Source organism: Salmo salar, chromosome ssa10, assembly GCF_905237065.1.
Source record: "Salmo salar chromosome ssa10, Ssal_v3.1, whole genome shotgun sequence".
Classification (NCBI taxonomy): Eukaryota; Metazoa; Chordata; class Actinopteri; order Salmoniformes; family Salmonidae; genus Salmo; species Salmo salar.
The window spans coordinates 48,483,765-48,506,085 of record NC_059451.1 but is presented as its reverse complement, the minus strand read 5'-3'; the positions used below and the strand labels follow the sequence as shown (position 1 = coordinate 48,506,085).

The 22,321-nt window shown below is 44.5% G+C and overlaps 1 protein-coding gene across 2 annotated transcripts in view; it reads right to left on the bottom strand.

The window, feature by feature from the left end:
• Window positions 1-22,321, bottom strand: part of hmcn1 (hemicentin 1) — a 240,393-nt gene that overhangs the window by 37,701 nt on the left and 180,371 nt on the right. For both annotated transcript variants that reach the window (XM_045687880.1, XM_045687881.1), the window contains exons 46-70: window positions 20,341-20,508; window positions 18,456-18,569; window positions 18,098-18,184; window positions 17,750-17,941; window positions 17,103-17,390; window positions 16,771-16,916; window positions 16,268-16,418; window positions 14,852-15,049; window positions 13,899-14,012; window positions 13,535-13,722; window positions 13,211-13,307; window positions 12,858-13,019; window positions 10,653-10,766; window positions 10,271-10,473; window positions 9,937-10,018; window positions 9,655-9,786; window positions 9,391-9,540; window positions 6,329-6,485; window positions 5,959-6,083; window positions 5,577-5,760; window positions 4,551-4,648; window positions 4,097-4,375; window positions 571-767; window positions 328-409; window positions 62-198 (exon numbers count right to left, since the gene is read on the bottom strand). In XM_045687880.1, coding sequence (XP_045543836.1) covers window positions 62-198; window positions 328-409; window positions 571-767; window positions 4,097-4,375; window positions 4,551-4,648; window positions 5,577-5,760; window positions 5,959-6,083; window positions 6,329-6,485; window positions 9,391-9,540; window positions 9,655-9,786; window positions 9,937-10,018; window positions 10,271-10,473; window positions 10,653-10,766; window positions 12,858-13,019; window positions 13,211-13,307; window positions 13,535-13,722; window positions 13,899-14,012; window positions 14,852-15,049; window positions 16,268-16,418; window positions 16,771-16,916; window positions 17,103-17,390; window positions 17,750-17,941; window positions 18,098-18,184; window positions 18,456-18,569; window positions 20,341-20,508 — 3,845 coding nt within the window. The remainder of the gene's footprint in view (window positions 1-61; window positions 199-327; window positions 410-570; window positions 768-4,096; window positions 4,376-4,550; window positions 4,649-5,576; window positions 5,761-5,958; window positions 6,084-6,328; window positions 6,486-9,390; window positions 9,541-9,654; window positions 9,787-9,936; window positions 10,019-10,270; window positions 10,474-10,652; window positions 10,767-12,857; window positions 13,020-13,210; window positions 13,308-13,534; window positions 13,723-13,898; window positions 14,013-14,851; window positions 15,050-16,267; window positions 16,419-16,770; window positions 16,917-17,102; window positions 17,391-17,749; window positions 17,942-18,097; window positions 18,185-18,455; window positions 18,570-20,340; window positions 20,509-22,321) is intronic.

Below are 22,321 nucleotides of genomic sequence, written 5' to 3'. Positions count from 1 at the left end.
CACACACACACACACACACACACACACACACACACACACAGAGGACAGGTGTGTTATTTACCTGGAGTGGCTTGCTGTCTTTGAGCCATGTGAGTGCTGGGGGAGGGACAGCGTCTGACTTGCACTCCAGAGTCACCTGTCTGTTCTGCAGCACTGACACATTCTGTGGCGTGCTCTCCCCAGCGATGTTAGGGGGAACTGGGAAGATATCACAACGAAACACTTAGAACATGAAATAACATGTTACATTAAAAAGCAACAAGTCATTATTAGGTCCAGTAGTATGCCCTGGTCAGGTCACATACACGATATAACTTCATTACCCACCATGCACGCGGACCAGGAACTCTTTATCGTCGTCTCCTGCAGGACTGTTGGCCAGACAGGTGTACCTCCCTGTGTCCTCCAGCTGGGGGGCGAAAGAGAAGTCATGTGTGAGAAATAAGACAAAATTGATATTGGGAAAAAAAAGAGAGCTCTTTCCTACAATCAGATTACGCCCTCAAACCTCACTACTCCTGAACAGTCCCTTCTTGTTTTTTTAGGTCCATCCCTGTCCCTCCCTCTCACCTGTGGGGAGGAGATCCTGAGCACCTCCCCTCCTCTGAGGACGCGCAGGCTGTCTGTCTGGGGAAGCGGCCGTCCGTCCTTCATCCAGGTGAGGGTGGGGGCGGGGATACCTGTGGCTTCACACAGCAGCTCCAGAACATGGTTCACTACCACAGACACCTCTGCTGCCATGCCCGAACCGTTGATACGAGGGGGGTCTGAGAGAGGCATTTTACATTTTAGTCATCTGTCTGTTTGTGTGTGTTTGTCTGTCTGTCTGTCTGTCTGTCTGTCTGTCTGTCTGTCTGTCTGTCTGTCTGTCTGTCTGTCTGTCTGTCTGTCTGTCTGTCTGTCTGTCTGTCTGTCTGTCTGTCTGTCTGTCTGTCTGTCTGTCTTTAAGAAAGAAAGATGACCCCACTCTCAGTATATAGTGCACCCACAGAAATGTTTTGGCTCCAATAGACTTCATCATGTAATGCCCAGCCCACGCACGCACACACGCAGAGAGGACTGGGTATTACATGATGAAGTCTATTGGAGCCAAAACATTTCTGTGGGTGCACTATATACTGAGAGTGGGGTCATCTTTCTTTCTTACAGACAGACAGACAGACAGACAGACAGACAGACAGACAGACAGACAGACAGACAGACAGACAGACAGACAGACAGACAGACAGACAGACAGACAGACAGACAGACAGACAGACAGACAGACAGACAGTACATATATACAGACATACACACATGCAGTACCAGTCAAAGGTTTGGACACCTACTCATTCAAGGGTTTTTCTTTCTTTATTTAATTTTTTCTACATTGTAGAATAATAGTGGACATCAACACCATGAAATAACACATATGGAATCATGTAGTAACCAATAAAGTGTTAAACAAATCAAAATATATTTTATATTTGAGGTTCTTCAAAGTAGCCACCATTTGCCTTGATGACAGCTTTGCACACTTTTGGCATTCTCTCAACCAGCTTCATGAGGAATGCTTTTCCAACAGTCTTGAAGGAGTTCCAACATATGGTGAGCACTTGTGAGCTGGCTGGTTAACCTGTTGGGTCTAGGGGGCAGCATTTGCACGTCTGGATAAAAAAAATGTACCCGATTTAATCTGGTTACTAATCCTACCCAGTAACTAGAATATGCATATACTTATTATATATGGATAGAAAACACTCTAAAGTTTCCAAAACTGTTTGAATGGTGTCTGTGAGTATAACAGAACTCATTTGGCAGGCAAAACCCTGAGACATTTTCTGACAGGAAGTGGATACCTGATGTGTTGTATTGACTTTAAACCTATCCCATTGAAAAACACAGGGGTTTAGGAATATTTTGGCACTTCCTATTGCTTCCACTAGATGTCACCAGCCTTTACAAAGTGTTTTGAGTCTTCTGGAGGGAGATCTGACCGAACAAGAGCCATGGAACGGTGATGTCCCATTAGACACCTGGCGCGCTAGTTCATGTTGGGTACCCTCGTTCCAATACGTTATAAAAGAGTATGCATTCGTCCACCTTGAATATTATTCATGTTCTGGTTAAAAAAGGCCCTAATGATTTATGCTATACAACGTTTGACATGTTTGAACGAACGGAAATATATTTTTTCCCCTCGTTCATGACGAGAAGTCCGGCTGGCTTACATCATGTGCTAACGAGACGGAGATTTTTGGACATAAATGATGAGCTTTTTTGAACAAAACTACATTCGTTATGGACCTGTGATACCTGGAAGTGACATCTGATGAAGAGAATCAAAGGTAATGGATTATTTACATAGTATTTTCGATTTTAGATCTCCCCAACATGACGTCTAGTCTGTATCGCAACGCGTATTTTTCTGGGCGCAGTGCTCAGATTATTGCAAAGTGTGATTTCCCAGTAAGGTTATTTTTAAATCTGGCAAGTTGATTGCGTTCAAGAGATGTAAATCTATAATTCTTTAAATGACAATATAATATTTTACCAATGTTTTCTAATTTTAATTATTTAATTTCTGACGCTGACTTGACTGCCGGTTATTGGAGGGAAACGATTTCCTCAACATCAATGCCATAGTAAAACGCTGTTTTTGTATATAAATATGAACTTGATAGAACTAAAAATGCATGCATTGTCTAACATAATGTCCTAGGAGTGTCATCTGATGGAGATTGTAAAAGGTTAGTGCATCATTTTAGCTGGTTTTATGGTTTTGGTGACCCTGTCTTTGACTTGACAAAACATTACACACAACTCTTGTAAATGTACTGTCCTAACATACTCTAAATTTATGCTTTCGCCGTAAAACCTTTTTGAAATCGTAAAACGTGGTTAGATTAAGGAGATGTTTATCTTTCAAATGGTGTAACATAGTTGTATTTTTGAAAAATTTGAATTTTGACATTTATTTGGATTCAAATTTGCCGCTCTTGAAATGCACCTGCTGTTGATGGAGTGCACCACGGGTGGCACGCTAGCGTCCCACCTAGCCCCAAGAGGTTAAGAGTGCCTTGAATTCTAAATAAATCACAGACAGTGTCAGCACCAAAGCACTCCTACACCATCATACCTCCTCCTCCATGCTTGACGGTGGGAACCACACATGCAGAGATCATCCGTTCACCTACACTGCGTCTCACAAAGACACAGCGGTTGGAACTAAAAATCTCAAATTTGGACTCATCAGACCAATGGACAGATTTCCACCGGTCTATTGTCCATTGCTCGTGTTTCTTGGCCCAAGCAAGTCTCTTCTTCATATTGGTGTCCTTTAGTAGTGGTTTCTTTGCAGCAATGTGATTAACACAGTCTCCTCTGAACAGTTGATGTTGAGATGTGTCTGTTTCTTGAACTCTGTGAAGCATTTATTTGGGCTGCAATCTGAGGTGCAGTTAACGCTAATTAACTCTGGGTCCTCTTTTCCTGTGGCGGTCCTCATGAGAGCCAGTTTCATCATAGCGCTTGATGATTGTTGCGACTGCACTTGAAGAACGTTCTTGAAATTTTCCGTATTGACTGACCTTAATTGTCTTAAATTAATGATGGACTGTTGTTTCTCTTTGTTTATTTGAGCTGTTCTTGCCATAATATGGACTTGGTCTTTTACCAAATAGGGCTATCTTCTGTATACCACCCCTACAGTGTATACCACCCCTATACCACCCCTACAGTGTCACAACACAACTGATTGGCTGAAATGCAGTAAGAAGGAAAGAAATTCCACAAATTAACTTTTAACAAGGCACACCTGTTAATTGAAATGCATTCCAGGTGACTACCTCATGAAGCTGGTTGAGAGAATGCCAAGAGTGTGCAAAGCTGTCATCAAGGCAAAGGGTGGCTACTTTGAAGAATCTCAAATCTCAAATATATTTTGATTTGTTTAACACTTTTTTGGTTACTACTTGATTCCATATGTGTTAATTCATAGTGTGGATGTCTTCACTAGTATTCTACAATGTAGAAAATAGTAAAAATAAAGAAAAACCCTTGAATGAGTAAGTGTGGCCAAACGTTTGACTGGTACTGTATATGTTCACCCACTCACCCAGTACTTTGAGATGGAAGTGTCGGCTGGCTTGGCCAGCGCTGTTTCTTGCCACACAGGTGTAGCGTCCCGTATCCTCCACCCTGGCCTGGATGATCTGTACCGTGGTGCCCACACTGAGCAGCTTGATGTGGGGTCCAGGGACCAGGGCCTCCCCCTCTCTCAGCCAGGACATGGAGGGGCTTGGAGTTCCATCAGCTATACATAGTAGGGAGGCCAGGTTCCCTCTCACCACCGTCACGTCCTCCTTACTGCCCGCCCCGTCCAGGTTGGGAGGAACTGCAAGGGCAGATAACATCACAGTGTTGATCTAACTCATCTAGCAGCTGGGCCACATGACAAGGTCATATATTACAAAAGCAGGTCAGTATTGGGTTAGTGAGGGTTTTGGAGTTGGGGTGGGGGTTATTGTGAGATTTTGTATACTGTTATTAATGTTTTGTGTTGAACTCACCGTGAACCTGTAGGTTGTAGTGCCTGTTGTCCACACCAGCCCTGTTGGACGCCACACAGGTAAAGGTGCCGCCGTCTGAGACTTGAGCCCTCGCAATCCTGACAGAGGCAGAATTGAACAACACATTAATCCTGACAGAGAGGCAGAATTGAACAACACATTAAACCTGACAGAGAGACAGAATTGAACAACACATTAATCCTGACAGAGAGGCAGATTGGAGCTACACATGAATCCTGACAGAGAGGCAGAATTGAACAACACATTAATCTTGACAGAGAGACAGAATTGAACAACACATTAATCTTGACAGAGAGACAGAATTGAACAACACATTAATCTTGACAGAGAACAGAATTGAACAACACATTCATCTTGACAGAGAGACAGAATTGAACAACACATTAATCTTGACAGAGAGACAGAATTGAACAACACATTAATCTTGACAGAGAGACAGAATTGAACAACACATTAATCCTGCCAGAGAGGCAGAATGGAATGAAATAGTAGCCCTTTCCTGCAGTCTGACCTAGTGACCTCATAGGTGGAATGTTATAAATATTTTACATAATTTCATAATTAATAATCATTATTTCAAAAAACCCGCAGAAAATCCAGTGTTTCTACGTCAAACAATTTTGTTATATTTCAGTCTTTTGTGATGTATATAAAGTGCAGTATTTGGTTGCAAACTCAAAATGTAATACATTTCATCTCTATATCTGACATGGTACAGGTGTCTTCTTTTGTTTAAGCCCATAACCATGTGTGTGAGGTGTATACTTTTGTTTCTAAGTTGATTTGTTTAAGACTTCCCAGAAACACTGTGTGACCCTGATTTATCCCACTGCAGTAAAAGGTCAAACTACTGTGTGACATACAGTACAACACATTTTAAACAGTATACAGAATAAAGCAATATTCATGTAACAGTTTTAAATACATTGCTCTTGCCTTTATATATGTACATTGAAAGACATTCCATACAGAATCCGATATATAACCCCTCGACCCCAGACCTACCTGAGCACCTGTCCGGCAGAGAGCAGGCGTATCTGTGAGGAGACAGGGAGAGGCAGTCCGTTCTTCAGCCAGTTGAGCTGAGGTGGAGGGGAGCCCATGGCAACACACTCTATGTTGATGGAGCTGTCTAGAACGGTGGTCAAATCCACAGCCGTATCACTGTTCCCCTTGATCACAGGAGGCACTATGGACACACACACACACACACACACACACACACACACACACACACACACACACACACACACACACACACACAAACGAAAGAGGACAGAAGATGGAAAGAAGAAAGGAGGGAGAGAGGGAGATACATTTAAAACTCTTCATTCATAAAGTAAGGAATACATGCATGGAAGAGAGAGGCTGAGAGAGTTAAACTCACCATAGACATTGAGGTTGAATATGCGGTCCTCTTCTCCAGCCTTGTTGGTGGCTACACAGGTGTACTTCCCACTGTCAGAGGTGTGAGCTCCAGACACAGTCAGAGTGCTGCCATCTAGACTGATCCTGGATAGAATGAGGATGCAAACAAACCATTAATATTAATATAGAGAAATATCAGAAACCCCATGGATGTCATGACAGTTCCTCTGTCCAGGTCCTTTCAATCTCAGAGTAGCTCCACCTTTCCTTGGATAGGCTCGTCCAATATTAGCCATTTTGATACTCTTATCCAGTCCTCTCAGAACTCCTAAGTGGCTAGGAGATAGGGGCTAGGAGCTAGGTTCTAGGGGGCGGGGGTTGATGTGTACCTGAGTCCCCTGGATCCTGTTTTGAGGGCCTTGCCATCCTTCAGCCACTGGATGGAGGGGGGCGGGGTTCCCTGAGAGCGACACACCAGCTGGATGCTGTCATTCAGCAGCACCCCCACCTCACTGGGCATCTCTGAACCTGAGATGCTGGGAGGGACTGAGAGAGAGCACAGCCAATCAGATCAGGAACTAACACAGAGCACAGCTAATCAAGGCACAGCCAATCAGATCATTGTTCATTCAGAACAAACTAGTATATATCCAGTACCAGTCACCTACTCATTCAAGGGTTTTTCTTTATTTTTTACTATTTTTTACATTGTAGAATAATAGTGAAGACACCAAAACTATGAAATAACACATATGGAATCATGTAGTAACCAAAAAAGTGTTAATCAAATCAAAATGTTTTATTTTAATTTAGATTCTTCAAAGTAGGCACCCTTTGCCTTGATGACAGCTTTGCACACTCTTGGCACAAACACCAGTCTCAACATCAACAGTGAAGAGGCGACTCCGGGATGCTGGCCTTCTAGGCAGAGTTGCAAAGAAAAAGCCATATCTCAGACTGGCCAATAAAAAGAAAAGATTAAGATGGGCAAAAGAACACAGACACTGGACAGAGGAACTCTGCCTAGAAGCCAGCATCCCGGCGTTGCCTCTTCACTGTTGACGTTGTGACTGGTGTTTTGCGGGTACTATTTAATGAAGCTGCCAGTTGAGGACATGTGAGGCATCTGTTTCTCAAACTAGACACTCTAATGTACTTGTCCTCTTGCTCAGTTGTGCACCGGGGCCTCCCACTTCTCTTTCTATTCTGGTTAGAGCCAGTTTTCGCTGTTCTGTGAAGGTAGTATTACATAATGTTGTACGAGATCTTCAGTTTCTTGGCAATTTCTTGCATGGAATAGCCTTCATTTCTCAGAAGAAGAATAGACTGACGAGTTTCAGAAGAAAGACATTTCTTTCTGGCAATTTTGAGCCTGTAATCGAACCCACAAATGCTAATACTCCAGATACTCAACTCGTCTAAAGAAGGCCAACTGTTTTCAGCTGTGCTAACATAATTGCAAAAGGGTTTTCTAATGATCAATTAGCCTTTTAAAATGTTAAACTTGGATTAGCTAACAAAACATGCCATTTGAACACAGGAGTGATGGTTGCTGATAATGGGCCTCTGTACACTTATGTAGATATTCCATAAAATCATCACCCGTTTCCAGCTACAATAGTCATTTACAACACTGTATTTCTGATCAATTTGACGGTATTTTAATGGACAAAAAAATTGCTTTTCTTTCAAAAACAAGGACATTTCTAAACTTTTGAACGGTAGTGTATATATATATGACAGGAGGTTGGTGGCACCTAAATTGGGGAGGACAGGCACGTGGTAATGGCTGGAGCGAAATCAGAGGAATGGTATCAAATGGTACCATTCGCTCCGTTCCAGCCATTATTATGAGCCGTCCTCCTCTCAGCAGCCTCCACTGGTATATATATTCTGTCCAGGTTAAATTCACTTTACTGAACATTGTACTGTATATTTTTATGGAGTTAACCTGTTGGGGATAGGGGGCAGTATTTGCACGGCCGGATAAAAAACGTACCCGATTTAATCTGGTTACTGCTCCTGCCCAGTAACTAGAATATGCATATAATTGTTTGATTTGGATAGAAAACACCCTAAAGTTTCTAAAACTGTTTGAATGGTGTCTGTGAGTATAACAGAACTCATTTGGCAGGCCAAAACCTGAGAAGATTCCAAACAGGAAGCGCCCTCTCTGACCATTTCTTGGCCTTCTTGATCATCTCTATCCAAAACAGGGGATCTCTGCTGTAACGTGACATTTTCTAACGCTCCCATAGGCTCTCAGAAGGCGCCAGAACGTTGAATGATGACTTTGCAGCCCATGGCTGAAAAACAGTAGCGCATTTGGTAAGTGGTCGATCTGAGAACAATGAGACTGGCGTGCGCGTCCACGAGACGACTCCATGTTTACATTTTCAGTCTTTGAACGAAAACAACGACTCCCGGTCGGAATATTATCGCTTTTTTACGAGAAAAATCCCATAAAAATGGATTTTAAACAGCGTTTGACATGCTTCGAAGTACGGTAATGGAATATTTAGAATTTTTTTGTCACGAAACGCGCCAGGCGCGTCACCCTTCTTTACCCTTCGGATAGTGTCTTGAACGCACGAACAAAACGCCGCTATTTGAATATAACTATGGATTATTTGGAACCAAACCAATATGTGTTATTGAAGTAGAAGTCCTGAAAGTGCATTCTGACGAAGAACAGCAAAGGTAATCCAATTTTTCTTATAGTAAATCTGAGTTTGGTGAGTACCAAACTTGGTGGGTGTCAAAATAGCTAGCCTGTGATGGCCGGGCTATCTACTCAGAATATTGCAAAATGTGCTTTCACCGAAAAGCTATTTTAAAATCGGACATAGCGATTGCATAAAGGAGTTCTGTATCTATAATTCTTAAAATAATTGTTATGTTTTTTGTGAACGTTTATCGTGAGTAATTTAGTAAATTCACCGGAAGTGTTCGGTGGGAATGCTAGTCACATGCTAGTCACATGCTAATGTAAAAAGCTGGTTTTTGATATAAATATGAACTTGATTGAACAAAACATGCATGTATTGTATAACATAATGTCCTAGGAGTGTCATCTGATGAAGATCATCAAAGGTTAGTGCTGCATTTAGCTGTGGTTTTGGTTTTTGTGACATTATATGCTAGCTTGAAAAATGGGTGTCTGATTATTTCTGGCTGGGTACTCTGCTGACATAATCTAATGTTTTGCTTTCGTTGTAAAGCCTTTTTGAAATCGGACAGTGTGGTTAGATTAACGAGAGTCTTGTCTTTAAAATGGTGTAAAATAGTCATATGTTTGAGAAATTGAAGTAATAGCATTTCTAAGGTATTTGAATATCGCGCCACGGGATTCCACTGGCTGTTGACTAGGGTGGGACGCAAACGTCCCACCTAGCCCAGAGAGGATATCAGAGTAACTTGAAGGGTAACCTCAATGATAATGTACATTTACCTTGTATGGTGAGGTGGTAACTCTTTCGAGCCTTGCCCTCCACGTTGGAAGCCATACAGGTGTAGGTGCCAGAGTCTGAGAGCTGGGAGCGGGCGATCTGCAGCTTACTGCCTCCAGACAGGATGTGCAGCTCCAGAGACTCTGAGTTCTCTGAGAAAAGAATACTGTCACTTTACTACTTTCCAGTCAATCTTGGGAGGACAATGGAAGTTTGAGATAGTAAATAAGACAATAATAAGTGATATGACTGTGGGTGCTGCTTACCTATGGTCCGACCGTTCTTGAGCCAGATGAGACTGGGAGGGGGGATGCCCGTGGCGTCACAGGCAAAGGTGACAGGGTTGCTGATGGTCTCCACTATCTTCTCCTCCACTGGACCGTCTATACTGGGGGGCACTGGGCATGGAGGGACAGAGATTTACAGTCAGGTCAGTTTGACTAAGACTCAGATATGTCTCTCTTCTCCATCTCCTCGTTTTTATCCTCAGTGATCAGAATGAGATTTTTTGAGTGTCTCAAGTCTGAGTTTCTAGAATATGATCTTACCGTAGATGTTGAGGTGGAAGTTCTTGTCCACCTGTCCGGCAACGTTGGTGGCCTTGCAGACGTACTGGCCAGTGTCAGACACCTAGGAACACAGAGGACGGACAGGGGATGGATCAGTATAACAACTTTCAATAGAACTCTATAATATATTCAACTACTGTAGTGTTAACTAGTGCTGTTTAACTTTACTTGGCAAAATAGAAATGAGGTCACAAAATAGAGATGAGTTCACAAAGAGGACTAACCCCATCCAATCGCATCGCATCGCATCGCTTCCCTTCCCCTAACCCCACCCCTATCGCTAGGTTCAGAACTCCCCCTCTGTGTCTCTCACCTCTGCCCCTTTCAGCTCCAGCATCTGTCCCTGTGCCAGGATGCGGAGGTTGGCAGACTCTGTCACCATCCGACCGTTCTTGTACCAGGTGATGGTGGGAGGGGGCACAGCGTTGGACTCACACTCCAGAGTCACTGAGTTGCCCACACGCACACTCACCACCACAGGAGAGTCCCCACTGCTGTCTCTGATACTGGGAGGGACTGGGGGAGGGCCAGGGGAGAGGCAGGGGTGAGAGCAATATTTTTGTAATAGAGTGGACAGAAGCCGTATATGGAAGACAGGGGAAGGAAGAAGGATATGAGAAGGAGACACAAGGGGTCAAAGAGCAGTCCAGTAGTGTATGTAGTGATGTCTGTTCTGTCCTGCTGCAGGTACTGACCAAACACAGTGAGGTGGAGGAGTTTCCTGGCCTCTCCAGCGGGGTTCATGGCTACACAGCTGTACTTCCCCCCGTCAGACATCTTAGCCCTCAGAATCTGCAGGGTGCGTCCACCTGGAGAGAGAGAGGAAGGGATTGGGGAGAGAGAGGAAGGGATTGGGGAGAGAGAGGAAGGGATTGGGAATAGAGAGAGAGACAGAGAGAAAGGAAGGAAGGAATTGGGGAGGGCGAGAGAGGAAGGGATTGGGAGGGAGGGAGGAGAGAGAGAGAGAGGAAGGGATTCGGGGGAGAGAGAGAGAGAAATGGATTGGGGAGGGAGAGAGAGAGGACGGGATTGGGAAGGGAGAGAGAGAGAGAGAGAGGAAGGGATTCGGGAGAGAGAGAGAGAGGGTTTGGGGAGGGAGAGAGAGGAAGGGATTGGGGAGGGAGAGAGAGAGAGAGGAAGGGATTGGGGAGGGAGAGAGAGAGAGAGAGGAAGGGATTGGGGAGGGAGAGAGAGAGAGGAAGAGATTGGGGAGGGAAAGAGAGGGGAAGGGATTGGGGAGGGAGAGAGAGAGAGAGGAAGGGATCTGGGGAGAGAGAGAGAGAGAGAGAGAGAAGGGATTGGGGAGGGAGAGAGAGGGGAAGGGATTGGGGAGGGAGAGAGAGGAAGGGATTGGGGAGGGAGAGAGAGAGAGGGGAAGGGATTGGGGAGGGAGAGCGAAAGAGGGGAAGGGATTGGGGAGGGAGAGAGAGAGAGAGGGGAAGGGATTGGGGAGGCAGAGAGAGAGAGAGGGGAAGGGATTGGGGAGGCAGAGAGAGAGGGGAAGGGATTGGGAGGGAGAGAGAGAGGGGAAGGGATTGGGAGGGAGAGAGAGAGGGGAAGGGATTGGGGAGGGAGAGAGAGAGAGGAAGGGATTGGGAGGGAGAGAGAGAGAGGGGAAGGGATTGGGGAGGGAGAGAGAGAGAGGAAGGGATTGGGAGGGAGAGAGAGAGGGGGGAAGGGATTGGGGAGGGAGAGAGAGAGAAAACAGAAAAGAGAGAGATAAATAGAGATTAGGATACAACGTGTGCCCAATCCACTACCAGCTTTATATTTGCATATCCAGTCCATTATTACAATGCATACTACCTCTTATTTATCTTCTATTACTTGTTATTTTTGACTTGATTATTTTTATTGTTATTATTAGCTAGGTTTCCATCCAATTTGCGACAGATTTTCATGTGAATATTCAAAAATCTGCAAAAAACTAAATGTGCATTTTCCCTCCAGTGTTGCCAACAAACTGACTTTTGGCTTATTTAGGAGGTGGGGGGAGGCCAGAGGGAGGGGTCTTATTTAGGAGGTGGGGGGAGGCCAGAGGGAGGGGTTTATTTAGGAGGTGCAGGGAGGCCAGAGGGAGGGGTTTATTTAGGAGGTGCAGGGAGGCCAGAGGGAGGGGCTTATTTAGGAGGTGGGGGATGCCAGGGGAGGGGTTTATTTAGGAGGTGGGGGAAGGCCAGAGGGAGGGGCTTAATTAGGAAGTGGGGGAGGCCAGGGTGAGGGGTTTATTTAGGAGGTGGGGGGAGGCCAGGGTGAGGGGTTTATTTAGGAGGTGGGGGGAGGCCAGGGTGAGGGGTTTATTTAGGAGGTGGGGGAAGGCCAGAGGGAGGGGCTTAATTAGGAAGTGGGGGGAGGCTGGAGGGAGGGGCTTATTTAGGAGGTGGGGCTTATTTAGGAGGTGGAAGGAGGCCGGGGGGAGGGGCTTATTTAGGAGGTGGAAGGAGGCCAGGGGAGGGGCTTATTTAGGAGGTGGGGGGAGGTCAGAGGGAAGGGCTTATTTAGGAGGTGGGCTACTCTTTTGACTTTTTGTTGCTGCCAAGTTATTGAAATACCAGCCCGTATCACTCCTGAACAGCCTTGGTTATCAGAGCAAATTTGTAGTGCTGATATTTGGAAGTCTCAGCCATGAACGTAGGCTGACAGTACGCAGGCCTTCAGACGAAGGCAAAGCAGCTAGCAAGGTACTGCTGTGTGTCAGCTGCTGTGGGCAGCCTAGCTGTCTGGAGAAGAAGGTGCTTTCTACAAAAGTGTCCAGATATCCGTGTCTTTTGAAATGTTTGAATCCTTCTCGACTGTGATTTGGTATTTTATTAGGATCCCCATTAGCTGCTGCGAAAGCAATGTGATTTGTAATGTGATTTGTGGAATCAAATAAAGTATTTAAAATGTGTATCTGTTACCTGGCATGATGAGTGCGTTGGTGTTGGCCTGTACAGGACCCCTGTCTTTGACCCAGCTCAGAGAGGGAGGGGGGAACCCGGTAGCCTCACAAGTCAGAGACACAAAGTTATTCACCACCACCGTCACGTTCTCTGGGCTAGCTCCCACTATGGTGGGGGGGACTGGAGGAGAGAGAAAACAGACAAACTGGCTATCAATATATCAGTCAATCCATCCATCCATCTATCAATCCCCACACCTATCCATCCCTCCATCCATCAACCCCCCCACCCATCCATATTAATGAAGATACCAGAGAGATGAGGCTGGTAAACATAGATTAAAACACAATAAAAACTCTGTTCTGACTCACCATGGACGTTGAGATTGAAGGATTTCTCTGCGCTTCCCGCCAGGTTATCAGCCACACACACATAGTGGCCCGTGTCTGTCACCTGGGCATTCACCACCTGAAGAAGAGACAGACAGCTGGCTGACGTTACTGTACATAAGGCCTGAGCCTTCAGTCTCTCACTGAGCTTCCTCCCCTCATATAATCCCCAGCCTTTCCCAACCCTATAGCACCTCTTTCTCTTTTCAATCAATAAATCAATCCATCAATCATCAATCAATCCGTTAATCAATCAATCAATCAAATACATTTTATTAAGCCCTTTTTACAGCATAGTCCAGTCACCTGCAGGGAGCGTCCATTGGACAGCAGTCTGTGGGGTCCTTTAGGGTTTATTGGCTGACTGTCCTTCAGCCAGGTGATTTTAGGGGTGGGACTTCCGTCCACTTGACACTCCAACACTGTGGTCTTATTGACCTGGATCACCACCTCCTCAGGTAGGTCACGGTCCGCCCCGCGGATTGAGGGGGGTACTGGGGTTCAACACACACACAGTCAGTTTGTACCTGGGATTCCAAATAGTATTTGAAATGATTTGACATATACTTTTGACCCAGGTCAGCTCAGTTTAGATATGTGGTGTTTTCCCCTCTACTCACGACCCAGGCCAGCTCAGTTTAGATATGTGGTGTTTTCCCCTTCTACTCACCCAGCACTCTGACGTCATACTGGATGGAGTCCTCTCCCGCCTCGTTCACCGCCAAGCATGTATACCTCCCAGAATCCTCAGCCTGAGCCCTGGGGATCTGCAGCACTCGCCCACCTGCAGAGGTAGTCACAGTCAGAGTCACACACACACACACATCCGTGCATGCAAGCACACACACACATACAGTGCCATGAAAAAGTGTTTGCCCCCTTTCTGATTTTCTCTATTTTTGCATATTTTTGATACTGAATGTTATCAGAACCTAATATTAGATGAAGTGAACCTGAGTTTACAAATTACAAAAAAATATATACTTTTATTTAATAATTAACAAAGTTATGCAACACTCAATGCCCTTGCATGAGAAAGTAATTGCCCCCTTACACTCAATAACTGGTTGTGCCACCTTTAGCTGCAATGACTCCAACCAAACACTTCCTGTAGTTGTTGATCTGTCTCTGACGTTGCTGTGGAGGAATTTTGCCTCCAAAACACACAATCAAGTCTACATGAAAATGACTAAAAAGCAAAAAATGTGAAGTTTTGGAATGGCCTAGTCAAAGTCCAGACATCATAGCAATTGAGATGTTGTGGCAGGACATGAAACGGGCAGTTTATGCTTGAAAGAGTGGACAAACATTTCTCCACAGCGATGTGAGAGACAAATCAACAACTACAGGAAGTGTTTGGTTGGAGTCATTGCAGCTAAAGGTGGCACAACCAGTTATTGAGTGCAAGGTGGCAATTACTTTTTCACACAGGTGCATGAGGTGTTGCATAACCTTGTTTATGAAATAAATTAAATAAGTATGCAACTGCTGTGTTATTTGTTCACTCAGGTTCCCTTCATCAAATATTAGATTTTGGTTCAAGACCTGATTCAGTATAAAAAATATGTAAAAGTAAAGAAAATTAAGAATACTTTTTCACAGCACTGTAGGTCCTCTCCTCACCAGGCATGATGAGCACGTTTTCGTTGGAGGCCATTGTGCGTCCATCTTTGTACCAGGTGAGTGTGGGCGGGGGAACAGCGTTGGTCTCACAGTACAGAGAGATAGGGTTGTTTAGTACCACATCCTTAACATCTCCCCCAGTGCCTGGTGTCGAGGTGGTATCTCCTACCCCCCCGGGACGCTGGAAACTAGGAGGGACTGAAGAGGAGAGAGAGAGACAGAGAGAGAGAGACGGAGAGAGAAAAAGAGAGTTAGGGTTATTTTGATGACAGCTACGACAGTCAATGTTCAGGATGTAATTAAATACTGTCAGCTACCACTAGAGGGCAGCCTCTGCTAAGATTTACAGCTTCTGATTAAATACTGTCACCTACCACTAGAGGGCAGCCTCTGTTAAGATTTACAGCTTCTGATTAAATACTGTCACCTACCACTAGAGGGCAGCCTCTGCTAAGATTTACAGCTTCTGATTAAATACTGTCACCTACCACTAGAGGGCAGCCTCTGCTAAGATTTACAGCTTCTGATTAAATACTGTCACCTACCACTAGAGGACAGCCTCTGCTAAGATTTACAGCTTCTGATTAAATACTGTCACCTACCACTAGAGGGCAGCCTCTGTTAAGATTTACAGCTTCTGATTAAATACTGTCACCTACCACTAGAGGACAGCCTCTGCTAAGATTTACAGCTTCTGATTAAATACTGTCACCTACCACTAGAGGACAGCCTCTGCTAAGATTTACAGCTTCTGATTAAATACTGTCACCTACCACTAGAGGACAGCCTCTGCTAAGATTTACAGCTTCTGATTAAATACTGTCACCTACCACTAGAGGACAGCCTCTGCTAAGACTAAAGCCCAAATCAAATCGAAAAGTGTTTTTGTTTACGCGTGAACGAGCGTGTACACGCTGGAATTAGAATGTATGGTAGTGAATGAGAGAAAACAGGCGGGCTGCGAGTGTCAATGCCGTCAACTGCGTCATGCACTTCAAATTAGAAAGCAAGTCTATTTTTTGGTCTGCGCGAAGCAATGCTAATAAATTGAGAGGATAAATTGCCAGAAAATAGACTGTTTGTGCATTGTTACGTCTGAAATTGTGACATGTATAGTTAAAAAGTGTCTATTTAGTGTTAAGTTTATCCGCCAGTTCCAATAATACATAGCCTAGACAGGCATATAGCCTAGACAGGCTACACCTGGGAAACTCCAGGAATTCCCGATTTTAAGACAGAATACTGTTATGAAGCAAGAATGAGATAAGCCAAATTCTTTATAACCTGCTAGACTGTACTAGCTACAACTCTCCTCAAGTTTATGAGCCAACATACTATCTGCTACCACTAGATGGCAGCCTCTGCTAAGACTTCATAGTAGAGTCCGACAGCACAAGTAATGGGAACGCAGTTCACCTTGTATATTTATATCAAAGTCCTTCTCGTCCTCCCCGGCGATGTTGGTTGCTACGCAGGTGTAGCGTCCAGTGTCGGACACCTGAGCATGTTTGATCCTGACAATACGACCGTTGGCATTAATTGTCACATGGTCATCTGCCCTCAGCACCTGGGGAACAGAGGAATATCAGGGTTGGTTGTAGAAGGATGCGTGGTCAGTGTGTGTGTGTGAAAGAGATAGAGAGAGGAGAGAGAAAGAGAGAGAAAGAGAGAGGAGAGAAGAGAGAGAGGAGAGAGAAAAAGAGGGAGGAGAGAGGACAGAAGAGAGAGGAGAGAGAAAGAGAGAGGAGAGAGGGGAGAGGAGAGAGACAGAGAGAGAAAGAGAGAGGAGAGAGAGAGAGAAAGAGAGAAGGAGTGAGAGAGGAGAGAGAGAGGAAAGAGAGGAGAGAGAGAGGAGAAAAAAGAGTGAGAGAGAGAGAGCGCGAGAGAGTGTAGAGTGTGTGTACAGGTAAAGTGCTGACCTGTCCGTCTTTGTACCATTGCAGTGAGGGTGTAGGGATGGCCTGAGCCTCACACTCCAGGGTCAGAGTGTTGTTGACCTTTATCTTGATCTCCTTGGGGGCCAGCCCCTCACCTGGGACATCATTCTTATTGATTTGGGGAGGAACTGCAGGAGAGGACAGGAGGAGAGGAAGAAAGGAGAGTTACAGTTACATACATTATACAGTCACAGATATCACAGCCACACAGATAGTTACAGATCATGGCAAAAAAATGATGTGTCCTTATTGGACAAGTTAAGGTAGTACCTCCCTATCTCACTCCCATCTTTCAAAACGTTTTCGTCACTCACTGTAAACTTTGACCTCGTAGTTCTTCAGGCTGTCTCCAGCCTCATTAGTGGCCACACAGGTGTACCTCCCAGCATCCTCCTCCTTGGCGTTCAGGATCTGCAGGGTCCGCCCACCTGGCAGCACTCGGACGTTGTGGCTGGACTCGAACGGCGTCCCTTCCTTGAGCCATGTGATGATGGCAGGGGGGTAGGACTGCACCTCACACACCAGAGACGTGGGGCTGCTCAGGGTGACCGTCAGCTCTTCAGCCGAACCCTCGGGACCCGAGCCCACGATGGTGGGAGATACTGGGGGGTGAGAGGAGAGGGGATTCAGACTCTTGGTCAGTGAAGCTAGTGGGGCTTTTTTGATAAGGTGATGGTGGATGCATAGGATAAATCACCGGGGTAAACCTTATATACTACAGCACCTCTTATCTTAAACACAGCAATGACAAAGTGATAACATCTTGTGAAGCTTTAGCATGTCACGCAATGGTTTCAAAATGGAAATAAAGTATGACAGATTTCACAGGCTCGGTGACTTAGCGAGAGAAGCCTCCTACAAACCCTCTGAAAATGTGATCTCAATGGTATTTTTTTATAGCAGTATAAATAAAGGATACATACGTAAATAAAATATACTGAGAGAGTAGTTGTCCTCCTACCCAGTACATTGAGGTTGAAGTGTCTGCTGCGGTCTCCTGCTCTGTTGTGTGCCAGGCAGCTGTACCTGCCCGTGTCATCCACCTGGGCACCAGATATCTGGAGGTACCGTCCGTGAGACAACACCTGGTGACGTCTGTCTGTCCCTAACGACTGTCCGTCCTTCAGCCAGGTGATCTCCGGCACTGGGTTACCTAGTTAACGGTTAATAATAGGTTATCTTAGCGACCGTCGGGATGGTGAAATCATTTCCTGTTACAGTATGTATGAACTGTAAAATAGTCTATTTTGGATTGAGATATGTTCAGACTTTAGTCATTGTGGAGTTGTGTTGCCATGATGTCACTGACCTGCGACCTCACAGGTCAGTGTCACGTTGTGTTTCTCCTTGACCTTGGCATCCTGCACCGTGCCTTCATCCACAATGCTAGGGGGGACTGGAAGAGGACATATATGGAAAGAGTTAAGAGCAATACAACTACTGTACAGACCAACTACTGTACCAACCCTCAGCCCTCAACCATCTATGTAGGCCATATAATGGGATAATGAAGGCTTCATTGCGTTCAAACTGGTTGTTCATGTTAAGTCCATCCAATAGTGGTTATCAGGTATTCTCACTATCACAAAATCCACCAGTGACATACTGAAATACATATTTCTCTCTCAGGTCAAAGGCAAATGGATAAAGGTCATTGACGTCATTACCCAGGATGTCCAGGTCAAAGTTCTTCCTCTCCTCTCCGGCCGTGTTGGACACAATGCAGCTGTATCTCCCAGCATCCTCCACTGCTGCGTGCATCAGACGAAGGCTCCGCCCTCCTGACAAACATGTCAATACTTGAGCTCAAGTCTCTAAATAATCACTGTGTCTTTGATTGGTCCTTTTCAAAACTTAATCTAAAGTCAATATTTATTCTACGTCCCAAATGGTAAAATATTCCCTACATAATGCACTACTTTACATAGGGAATATGGTGCAATTTGGGACAGCTTGGAGCCTAAAGAGGTGCAAACAGACAAAATGCTCCCTCTCACAACATCACAATTGTGGCTTCCATGCAGTCTGCTTTCTGGGGCACTAAAAATCAATTTAGCTGTGTGAAACAGGATACACTGACCAAGCCACAGCTGTTCAAACACACCCACTCAAACAGATGAACTCAGATCAGTTCCTATTTTCTCTCTTTTTTTACTTCAAAAACAACACTTATTATCTGGACACAGAAAACAGTTCACACACACACACACACACACACACACACACACACACACACACACACACACACACACACACACACACACACACACACACACACACACACACACACACACACACACACACACCAACTTCAAGGAGCACATCAGATCCATCCCAGAGGACAAGTAGCACAATGTTCTCTGATTTCAAGTAGACAATTGTCCCAGACGGATGTGGCTCTTAGAAGAGGACTGAGATTATTAATTTTTATGGTAAGATTAAATCATAATTTTTATGGTATGATTAAATCCTAATTTTTATGCTAGGATTAAATCATTATTTTTATAGCTGTCTTTTTTTTCAAATATGTGCCTTTTTTTTTTAGATCGTTTTTCTTAAATTTACAGCTGAACGTGCAATTAATGAATATCATGTTAACTGGTTTGCCTGCTTCAGTGGAGAATTACTGACCACACCCCACAGAGTTTGAACCAGTAATCACCTCTACACAAATCCATTTCCCTGGCTGACCACAATCACAACCGCCATATCCCCTTTCCTCACATCCTCTAGACTGAAAAGGTGGTCAGGCTGCGGTTGATGTGTGTGACCGCTGGTCAGACCGCGGGTCCATGTTTGAGGCTAGGCTGTGTTTGTATTAGAGTGAGTTAGGACGGTAAAGGAAGTGACTGAGGTAAAGTGACTACCATAACTTCAGGAGGTCGGGGGTTCGTCCCAACTGCAACCCTGTTCCCGATCGAGTGCACTATTTTTAACAAGAGCCCTGGTCAAAAGTAGTAAACTATCTAGGGAACAGGGTGCCAGTTGGGACGTGGCCTGAGTCTAGCTGCAGTCAGGACCGCTGACTGTTGTCTTTGGAAGCACAAAGAGAGCAGCTTGTTAAAGCGTTCAACAACAAAAACTCCTGCCTCTCCCAGAGGTTTGTCTTTCTACACACCGCCTCGTCTGCAGCTCTGTTGGGGTTGGCCTTCATCCTACTGATCACATTACTGCTTATTACAGTTGATGTAGTGCAACTGTTTGGCCTTTCAACTGCAGCTGGGAGACAGATTGATCAACGTGACTCCACAGAGAGTCAGACTATGTGGCTAGATAGTACCAGAGACTATTGTTGTATTAGTAGGCCCTGATTATTCCTGTACTTCTCAATCATGGGTTCCTTTCCTCGTCTACTTCCCTTGCCCACTTAACTAGAAGGACCTTTATTCCTGACCATGTGACCTGACATTAAGCACAAAGGAAATGAGGGGGATAAGGATACAAAGCGTTGTCATAGCAACAGACGGTTGTAAGGATACACGTCAACGACAGCCATCTTAGCCATCTTCACCAATTTGATGTCACACAAGCCAGACCGAATGGGGAGCTAACCTGAGAGGACGCGGACAGAGCTGGAGGCTCTGATTGGCCGTCCGTCCTTCAGCCAGGTGATAGCAGGAAGAGGGATGCCGGAGGCCTCACAGGTCAGAGCCACAGGGTTGTTCACCACCACACTCACATTCTCTGGGACCTGGGTCTGACCACTGATACTGGGGGGGACTGGAGAAAGGATGTACATACATGTATATTAAGACACACATTAACACACACATTTATTTTACTATCCTTGTGGAGACCAAACAATTGATTCCATTCAAAATCCTATTTTCCCTAACCCCTAACCCTAAATCTCAACCTAACCCTAACTGTAACCCTAAACCTAACCCCTAAGCCTAAAATAGCAATTTTTCTTGTGGGGACCAAATGTCCAAATTAGAGGTCGGCCGATTATGATTTTTCAACGCCGATACCGATACCGATTATTGGAGGACCAAAAAAATGTCGGTACCGATTAATTGGCAGATTTTTTTTATTTTATTTATTTATTTATTTGTAATAATGACAATTACAACAATTCTGAATGAACACTTTTATTTTAACTTAATATAATACATCAATCAAATCAATTTAGCCTCAAATAAATAATGAAACATGTTCAATTTGGTTTAAATAATGCAAAACCAAAGTGTTGGAGAAGGAAGTAAAAGTGCAATATGTGCCATGTAAAAAAGCTAACGTTTAAGTTCCTTGCTCAGAACATGAGAACATATGAAAGCTGGTGGTTCCTTTTAACATGAGTCTTCAATATTCCCAGGTAAGAAGTTTTAGGTTGTAGTTATTATAGGAATTATAGGACTATTTCTCTCTATACCATTTGTATTTCATATACCTTTGACTATTGGATGTTCTTATAGGCACTTTAGTATTGCCAGTGTAACAGTATAGCTTCCGTCCCTCTCCTCGCCCCTACCTGGGCTCGAACCAGGAACACATCGACAACAGCCACCCTCGAAGCATCGTTACCCATCGCTCCACAAAAGCCGCGGCCCTTGCAGAGCAAGGGGAACAACTACAAGTCTCAGAGCGAGTGACGTTTGAAACGCTATTAGCGCGCACCCCGCTAACTAGCTAGCCATTTCACATCGGTTACACCAGCCTAATCTCGGGAGTTGATAGGTTTGAAGTCATAAACTGCTCAATGCTTGAAGCACAGCGAAGAGCTGCTGGCAAACGCACGAAAGTGTTGTTTGAATGAATGCTTACGAGCCTGCTGCTGCCTACCACCGCTCAATCAGACTGCTCTATCAAATATCAAAGCATAGACTCAATTATAACATAATAACACAAAGAAATACGAGCCTTAGGTCATTAATATGGTGAAATCTGGAAACTATAATTTCGAAAATAAAACGTTTATTCTTTCAGTGAAATACGGAACCATTCCATATTTTATCTAACGGGTGGCATCCATAAGTCTAAATATTCCTGTTACATTGCATATACCCTGACTCTGCATGCAATGAACGCAAGAGAAGTGAAAAAAATTTCTTCGTTTAATATTGCCTGCTAACATGAATTTCTTTTAACTAAATATGCAGGTTTAAAAATATATACTTCTGTGTACTGATTTTAAGAAAGGCATTGATGTTTATGGTTAGGTACATTCGTGCAATGATTGTGCTTTTTTTCGCAAATGCGCTTTTGTTAAATCATCCCCCGTTTGGCGAAGTTGGCTGTCTTTGTTAGGAAGAAATAGTCTTCACAGTTCGCAATGAGCCAGGCGGCCCAAACTGCTGCATATACCCTGACTCTGTTGCACAGAACGCAAGATAAGTGACACAATTTCCCTAGTTAAAATAAATTTATGTTAGCAGGCAATATTAACTAAATATGCAGGTTTAAAAATATATACTTGTGTATTGATTTTAAGAAAGGCGTTGATGTTTATAGTTAGGTACACATTGGTGCAACGACAGTGCTTTTTTCTCGAATGCGCTTGTTAAATCACCTGTTTGGCGAATTAGGCTGTGAT